The 8,980-nt window shown below is 55.9% G+C and overlaps 1 protein-coding gene across 1 annotated transcript; it reads left to right on the forward strand.

The window, feature by feature from the left end:
• Positions 1 to 7,928: 7,928 nt before the first annotated feature.
• UBL4B (ubiquitin like 4B) lies at positions 7,929 to 8,425 on the forward strand. Its single transcript, XM_004023201.4, is given in 2 exon segments — positions 7,929 to 8,160; positions 8,163 to 8,425. Coding segments are annotated over 2 exon segments (495 nt in total).
• The last annotated feature ends 555 nt before the right edge of the window (positions 8,426 to 8,980 follow it).

Raw genomic sequence — 8,980 nt, forward strand, 5'->3', positions numbered from 1 at the left:
CCAGGTCTCTGTAGCTGTTACCATTCTGCCTGATCCTGGAGCCCTTTTGCTTCTCCACTTAATCTGGCTTAGATGTGAAGAAATCTATTTTTCTATTGTTGCAGCCAAGACAAGACTATAATTTTGTTTTGTTTTAGGAAGCTAAGGGGGGAATGGGGCTCAGGAACTGGAAGACACATGATGGGTTACAGAGCATCAGTCCTAGTGGAACCAGAATCTGCCCCATAACACTGTACCTGGCCTGACATATCAGCCCCCACCTCAGCCACCAGGACCCTGTAGCTTTCCCTACTCCCTGACCCCGGATGAGGAAGGCAGATTCCTACTGGGCCCCACACATTCTCCCCTACCCCAACCTAAGGGCTTCCCTGGTGGCTCAGCGGCAAAGAATCCGCCCGCAATGCAGGAGAAGTGAATTTGATCCCTGGGTCGGGAAGATTCCCCTGGAGAAGGAAATGGCAACCCGCTCCATTATTCTTGCTATTCTTGCCTGGGAAATCCCATGGAGAGAGGAGCCTGGCGGGCTACAGTCCATGGGGTCATAAACAGTCAGACACAGCTTAGCCACTAAGCAACAGCAACCCCACCCCAGGCCTCTGACACCATTTGATCGGGTGCTGCACACAGCCTCCCAGAGGACTTTAACACTGGCCTGGGACAAGGCTTTTCATGGTTAGCCCCTGCATGCTGCCCTGACGGACACTGAGAAGCTGGTAATGGCTTTTTCTGCCTGAGCTTTCTCCCCAGAGCCACGTGTCTGTCCTTTTTCTAGGACAGAACACTGCTTCTCCCCTCTCACTTGCCCTTCTAGTTGCCCCACCTGCCAAGTCTGAGTCCAGCCTGAGCCCCACCTCTTGCTCCGGGTAAATTGGCAGCACAGAGTTCCTCCCCACTGTCTAGCGCAGACGTCTGGCACAGATTTAGTGTGTGAGGAATGTTTGTGGAACGCAGGCATGGATGCAGCATGAATAACCAGCTCTGGCTCCAAGCAGCTGACCCCCCACCCTACCCTCAGTCCCAGGACCCACGGATGGCTCCGTCTCTGAGGAGTCATTTTGCTGATTTCTGAGGCTTTGTAATGCACCCCTCTGAAGTTCAGAGCACATTTAGTGTGTTTAAATGAGTGTCAGGTACCATGGCTACAGCCTGAAGCTGACTGTTTTTTATCATCTAAAACCATGCAGCCAAGGGTGCAGATGGGCTGAGAGGATGCCCGGTGTGGCTCATGGTAGAAGCACCCCCAACTGAGATGACGGGCCACCAACCACATGACGGACAGGGCCTTCACCAGGGAAGGGCCTGGGAAGGAGGGAACACCACTCAGCAGCACTGCTGGCTGGGCATTCCTACAGCCCTGGTGGAGCAGAGATGGTGTGGGAAAGAAGCCCTTTGCGGACCCCAGCTTAGGTTGGCAGTGTGTGTATGTGTGTGTGTGTGTGTGTGTGTGTGTGTGTGTAACAGTGAGCAATCGCTGAGGGCTGCTCCTCTGGGGCACCTACATGCACTGCAAGGATTTAGGGCGTGACGTGGATAATTCAGTTTTGGCTGCAGTCAAGAATTCTTGCGTAAAGGTGACTGGCCCCTGCCCAGTTATTCTGCCCATCTCTCGCCCCCTACCCATCCCACCCCTACCCACTTCAGCTAGAGTGAGTCCCACATTCTTACACACGGGCTTGTGCCTGCCGGGCTCTCAGTCAAGCTGCTCCCCCTTCAGACACACCAAGCGCCCTCCCCGATGAAGCTTCTCTAACCTAGACCTCCCTCCTGGTGGAGTTGGGAGTTCCTTCCTCTCCATGGTCACGTTTATGCCCAGTGCTAAAATGACAGGTCTCTCTGTATGCATCCTCCACACAGGGACATGTCTTTCTATCCTCTCTCCCTGCTTCAGCACCTGGCACAGTGCCCAGCTCAGGGTGGGCACTGATGTTTGTGCCCGGAGAATGGCTACCCAGAGCATGACCCCTGAGGGTGGAAGAGGGGTGACTTCCATCTGCAGGAGGACAGGGCTCATCTCCACTTGAGGCTCTGGACCCTGTCCCAGGACTGTGTGCCCGGGCCCAGAGAGGGTGGAGGCCCTAGGTATGGTTGGTTAGGACTGCTGGAGCTGGCCAGGGAGGTCGCCAGTGACATCTAGTGGTCACAGTAGGCTGCAGCCCCACAAGGGTTTCCAGAAGGTGTGAGTCTGAGTGGGATGATGTATGCGCTGCACTGGGCTTCTGAGGGGCTCCCAGCTAGTGTGACATCTCCAGGGCGGCAGGCCAGCAGTGCAGGGCAGGACCTAAGTTGTAGGGCGCAAGGACAGAGGCCTGGAGAGAGGCTTGGCAGCCCACAGAAGCTGCAGCTACATCCCCTGGGTTCCCAAGGCCCGCTGTGATCCCCTGCCCTCCATCTGCTCCAGCTCCCTCTCCCTGCCTGCTTGGGCCTATCTGCCTCAGTCTTGGCCCCTAAAACAGTGTCGGGGGCTTTGGGTCCCCACTGGAGCAGCCACAGACCACTTGGGTATGGCTGCTGAGACAGCCAGTGCCAGCCAGCGGATGAGGGACGAATCATGGGCCTCACTTATCTACGGAACACCTGCATGCCAGGCTTCCTGGAGAGCACCCAAGGACGGGGCCACCTAAAGAGCTGCCTGCTTGGTCCCAGGCCAGCCCTCACTGGCCTGGCCCGAGCAGCTCTGGGAGACCCCTCCTCAAAGGGGCAGGGGTTACCTGATCACTGCTACAGGCAGTGGCACAGACTCCACAGTGGTGGCCTGAGGGCAGGTTCAACGCAGGGCTGTGTCTGGGGACTGGCCTGTGCTCTGCCTGCCTGCTGGTCAGCTCTCTCTCCTGCGGGGCTCGCAGAGGCTGCATGTGTGCTCAGGAAGTGCTGAAGGTGAGGCTGCCTGGGATGGAGGAGGCAGGGGCTGCTGGAACAGGACTTCAGGCTCTCCAAGTCTGGACTCCACTTTCTCTGCTAGAGTTTTTCCTGTGAGCCATTTCCAGACTATAAGGAGAGGGGAAGAGGGACACTGTTCTCAGCAGAGGGGCCTGCAGAGGTATTCCTTGTCCTTTTCTTGCAGTAACAATTCCTTCCTGTTTCTCCTTCTCCCCTTCCTTCCTTGCCTGGCAGAGACGTCCCTTTGTCCCTTCTCCCTGCCGCCTCTGCACAGCTCCTCTGCCTGCCCCTCACTCCTCTTTTCCCTCTGGACTCCTCTCCTTTCTGAGCATGGTCTGTGCTCAGCCCGCGCGTTCTCCACCCCCTCCTCTCTCCACTGCTTCTGCGGTTCCACCTGCCTTTCTTCTGCTTGCTTTTTCTCCATCCCCCCGTTTCTCAGTATCACTCAGTCCTCCTCCAGCTAGCATCCCCCACCCCCACCCCCCCCCCCCGCCGCCCCACCTCCCCTGGAAGGCCAGCCTGACATTTCTAAAGTCTAATCATAACTTGATAACTTACCCGGAGAGTGAGGTGGGCAGAGGCATAATGTCCCTGGCTCATGAGCCTTTTGACCAGCCCCAGTCAGTGGTTGTAGATTAGGCAAAGCTCAGGGCACCGCCACTGCCAGCTGTCAGCCAGCATCTCCTGGCCCCTCTCTGCTCTTGGTCTGCTGGGTCTGCAGAGGCTGCTGTAGGAGGGCTCAGCCCGCTTGTGGGGCATCACACGTGGGCATGTATCTTCATGCAATGGGGTCTTCCCCTGACAGTTGGGGGTAACAGCTCACATTTCCAAGTTTTTATAAATACACACTGAATGTCTTTATGGGTCAGGCACTGTGCAGGGTCCTGGGGGCATGACCTCTCTCTTGAGACCGTCACAAGGGAGGGGAGGCATTAGAGGAAGCAAATGAGGTTCAAGGAGCAGGCTGCTCAAGGTGGCCCCAGGCTGGCCACTGGACCCTTGGCTTTTATCCTACGGAGTTCAAGCCCTTGTGTGCCAATGTCCCAGAGTCCTACACGAAGGGCTCCAGGCACCCAAGTGTTCTCCCTCCCGCTCCTCCTCTCCTGAAGACTTTATGCTGGTTTTCCTGTGGCACGATTGCACTTAAAGTTGTTTGTCAGAGGGGCTGGGACCCACCACTGACCAGCGTTCTCTCTGTACACGTTTGTTCCTTTCCCTCAAGTCACAAAGCACACTCATTCCCACTAATCTTCCTCCCTAATTATGGCAGTCGTTGTCTGATTGCCTGCTCCGATTACACAACTGCATTTCCTCATGCTAATTGCATAATGAAGACAAGCAATTGCCTGGGAAAAAATTATTAAATTTCCAAGCTCCAAGTATGATTTGAGGGCCCAACAAGGTTCCTCCATTACCCTCGCTGGCGAGGGCAATGGGGGCTCCAACACAGAGGCAGGGGTCAGTGGTGACCATCTCTCCTAATGGGGACATGCTAATTCTAAGGCTTCTGTCGTTATGGCCCCCTAGCACACTGGGACTCTCTAGATCAGGAAGTGGCTTTACGTGACCCAGCAGCTCTGGCCCTTGAACCCTTGGTCACAGAGGTGCCAGTCTGCAAGTGGCCACTAGCTTTGAGGAGCCAGAGCCTGAGCTGTGGTCTCACCTGTTTCTAGAAGCCCAGGCGCAACCTTTCTTCCCCAGTGGCTGGGGCAATCCAGGAGGTCTGGCTGAGGCAGGTAGCTGGTTCTCTTCTTCCTCCAAGCCCAGGACTCAGGCCCCTGCTCTTTCCTCATAAATTCCATAGCCTGGGAGAGAGATTGCAGGCCACTCCCCTCCCCATTTCACTTTCCTTCCATCTCCAGCAGAAGACGACTTAAACCTTGCCCCCAGGAAGCCTTTCTAGGTTAGCTCTGCTCTGGGCATCTTTCACAGTAGCTCCCCCCACCACAACCTTGTCTGTCTCATGGTTTGTCCATCACAGGGTCCTTCCTTCCAGAGGCTGGGAACTCTCAGATGGCCAAGGAGAAACCTCATCCATCCTCAGCTCCCTCAGCAAGACAGATGTCCTTCCATCGTGGAGTCCATGGGGCCCGCATGCACTGTATGAACATCTGCAATTTCTATCTTATTTCAAATGCACCAAGGGAGGCGGCTGTTTAAAGAATACTATAGAAGATCCTTTGGTAAAGACTGCAATCACTTTCTGACTTATTTTTTTATGTAATTTTGGATTTTCATTTCTCTGGGGGAGATGGAGAGGCTGCAAGCAGGTTCATTCGCTTCCACAGCCTGCTGTTCTGGACCTTGCATCCGCCTGCATGGCTCAGCGTGTTGACATTTATCATCTTCATTCAACAAACGTTCATGTGAAGCCTTCTGTGTACCAGTCTTTGTGTGCTGGAGGCAGGGTTACAGAAACAGATGAGACTCATTCTCTGCCACTGAGAGTCAGTGAGGGAGACACAGACATGTATCAACACAAGTAATGCTCAAGGAGGGTAATGGCTGCACAGAGGCAGGTGGGATTACCTTCACCTAGGACTGGGGAAAGTAGGGAAGGCTTCATGGAGGAAGTGGTTTTAACCAGCGTTTAGAAGGATGAGCTGAAGCATTCTAATGAAACAGGTTAAGTAGAGGAAAAGGCTGGTGGGTGTGGCTGGAGTGGAGGATGCCAAGTGGGGAAGGCTGAGGGGAAGCAGAGCCAGGTCATGATGCCCTTGGATGCCAGGCTGAGCAGCTAGGTTTGATTCCAAAAGCAAAAGGGTGAAACCAGATGGTGTCACTCAGGAGAGTGCCACCCAGTCAGCTGCCCCTTCCCCACCCCCCTCCTCTTCTCCTCTCCCGACCACAGGAGCCCTCTTATTATTTCTATTCTTCCTTGGGACAAAATCCAAAATCTACCCCACTTTTGCATCTCCGCCAGTGCCAGCCCACTTCAGACCCTCACTTTCTTCCAGCCAGTGGCTCAGAATTCATAGTGCATCTCTTCCTTCCAGTCCCGCCCCCTCGGGGCCATTCATTCTTGGGGTGAGATTCCTGACTTTTTAGCTTAGTTTCTTGATGGACTAGAATTTGGTTACCTGCTGGAGGTGAGAACATGGGTTTGGAGGAAGGAAGAGGGCAGCTGAGTCGGTGGCTTTCATGGGTGTCTCCTTCTGCCGTCCAAGGCTGCCAGAGTCAGAGGAGGGGGTGGAGGCAGGCGCAACCTGGGTAGGGAGTCAGCCCAGTGCTGTGGAAGGGTGAGGTCTGGAAAGTCCAGGGCTGTTGGCGACAGTCTCAATCAAGTGTAGCCCAGGCCCCAGGGAGAGGAAGGCAATGGGGAAGAAGAGGGGAGGAGAGGAAGGAACAGGTTCTTGCCGGGAGCAGCCATGGAGCACAAAGCATCAGGGAGAAGTGAGAGCACCCCTGACAATATTCCCCACCAGCTGCGGGACGCCAGCCAGGCCTCCATGCTCACTCATTTCCAAAGTGCACCCATTGCCTTCCCCATGGACTTAAATGTGTTAGCACATTCACAGGGCTCAGCCCAAGTTGAGCAGAAAACTACCGAGGCCACAGAAGTTGCTGACACCAGAGGCCCCAGCTTGTTCCTTCCTTATTGGCCTCAGAGGCCCGGGCACCCTCGGGCACACAGAGGGCACCGGGCAGATGTCGCAGGAGGCCAAACTCGCATGCTGCCCAGTGGCGGTGACAGTAAGCAGCCCCACCGTCTCCTCTGGCAGGTGGAGGACAGTACCTGCTGCAGAGGGCGGGAGGATTCACTAAGGTCGGGCTTTGCAGCAGATGCTGCCAGCGGCCCAGCCTGAGCCCCTCGGTGCTCTCTGTTGCTTAAGATGGGTTCCAGCATATTCATTTCTGCAAAACGGGCGGGGTTAGCTGGCTCTGGAATTCAAAGGTCACAAGGGATTTTTTTTTTTAGGTTCTAGGGTTTTATCTTGTCTCAACCCTTCAGAGGAGAGTGTATCGTCCCAGGTGGTCTGACCCTGGGGTGGGAGCGGCTAGCCGCCATCACCAGGTTTTACAGCAACTTCTGTGTCCTGGCGCCTCCCTCAGGTCGTCTCATTCTTTTGGTTGAGTGGGCTTTAACTGAGCCAAGAGAGAATTATCTGTGAGTAGGGGATGGGGGTGAGATGGGAGTGGAGAGAGTTAGTTACTGCCAGCTCCTGCAAGTCTCTGCCTAAGGGTTGTCTTTGGTCACTGGAGCTGGCTCTGCACGCATTCAGACCACAGGTACCAAGTTAGCACCCCACTGACCAAAGGCAGGACTGAGAACACACGATCCAGCTTCTTTACCTCCCCGACAGCGCGGCTGGTGTATTCCATGTGGCCTCCCAAAGTGCCCGGTGGGACTAAGAGCTCCTAGTTGACCACAAAGGCCATCTGCTCACTGATGCAGTGTGGGCTGCCCACCCTTATCTGTCTTGCTTCCTCGCTCCTGCTTACAAGAGCATCCTGGGGTTACCTCCCTACTATGTATGTGCCTGAGAACCCCTGTCTCTGTGTCTGGGAAACCCAATCCAAGAGAGCATGTCCAGTGTGTGACAGGAGGAGGACCCTTGATAAATTAGAGCAGGAAATATCTATCATGATAATGATCTCTCCTGGGGGATGGGTGCCGGCAGAAAGGGCATGAAACAGTGCTGAATGAGGCAACATGGACGTGTTTCCTTCTGCCGCCCTGTCCAGGGCCCTCCTGTCTCACCCTCCTGCTCTCCTTTCTCCTAGTCCTGTGTTCGCTTTCCCAACCCTCCTTTCTTCCCCTTTTCTCCCCTCATTTCTCCTCTAAAGGAGGAAGGAATGTTCTGTGTCCCAAATGCCCCTCTCATTTCCCTAAAGTCCCACTCTGGAAATGAGCCCTCTGATAAGCGGCATTGTGGCATCACCACGCATCAGCCCATGGCTGTCCTCTTGGGCCCCGCCCTCGGCCTCCAGGGACCTCTGCCCTCCGTTGATAAGGAGAAGCCACACACGTAAACCTTCTCCTACAGAACCCCTTCACCCTCAGGGCAGCCGCCAGAGGATGGATCCCTCCTGAATCTGCTGGCAGCCCTATGATCCTCACAGTCAAGCTGCTGCTGGGCTGGAGATGTAGCCTGACCGTGTCAGGACAGGAGGGCGTGGCCATGCTGAAGAAGCTGGTGTCCGAGCGGCTGCACGTGCCAGAGGAGCAGCAGCACCTGCTCTTCCGCGGCCAGCTGCTGGCAGATGACAAGCGGCTCTCCGACTCCCGCATTGGGCCCAACGCCTCCGTCAGCGTGGTCATGCGGCCCCTGGAGAAGCCGGCACTGAGGACACCCGCCAGCCCCAGCCCCTGTGGCACCACGTGGGCCAGGTCCTGCCCAAACACCTTGGGCCCCAGGACACTGAGGCAGTGCTGCAGCGGCTGAGGCGGGAGCACGAGGAGCGCCTGCAGAGGATAAGCCTGGGGGACCTGGAGCAGCTGGCGCGGCACCTCCTGACCAAGGAGCCGCTCGCAGAGCCCGCTGGGGAGAGGAAGCCTGAGGCTCTGAGTCCCGATAAGGAGGAGGAAAAGGAGGCTGCTCAGTAAACCACCCATCCTGCTCGTTTGCACACTCAAATTCACCCCGCCTCATCCTTAAGTTTTCCCCAGTGACTCCCCACAAGTTCTTGCTGACATAGATGCATCTTCACCCCTTTTCGAAATTTCAAAGCAACTGGAGGGATTTTTGGACCTTTATCTCCTCTCTTGGGCCTGAGGGTTCCCCTCTGAAACCCAGAGGGATTCCCTCCCCATCACTAGAAGCAGCTCTGGTCGCTCCATGGGCAGCCCAAAAGGGGTGGTCACAGGCTGCCCCCACCCTCTGCCCCTCTGGCGCGGCAGCTCCTCCTGGGCTGGGCGGCTTTGCCCCTGCTTGCCCAGCAACAGCCCAGGCTGTCAGCACACCTCCTGGCTCAGAGTCTCTGTGTCTCTAGACAGACTGTCTTTCTCCTTGGGGGCAGAAAGACAGATAATGTGAGTTCATTTCTTCCATCCCGAGGCCGTGGAGCCCACCCCCAGACCTCTGACGGCCAAGGGGAGAGGAGTGCCCGGCAGCTGGTCCTTGCCCTCTGAGAGAGGCTGTCCCTACTTTCTGCCTGCTCG

This window comes from Ovis aries, chromosome 1 (genome assembly GCF_016772045.2).
Source record: "Ovis aries strain OAR_USU_Benz2616 breed Rambouillet chromosome 1, ARS-UI_Ramb_v3.0, whole genome shotgun sequence".
Taxonomy (NCBI): Eukaryota; Metazoa; Chordata; class Mammalia; order Artiodactyla; family Bovidae; genus Ovis; species Ovis aries.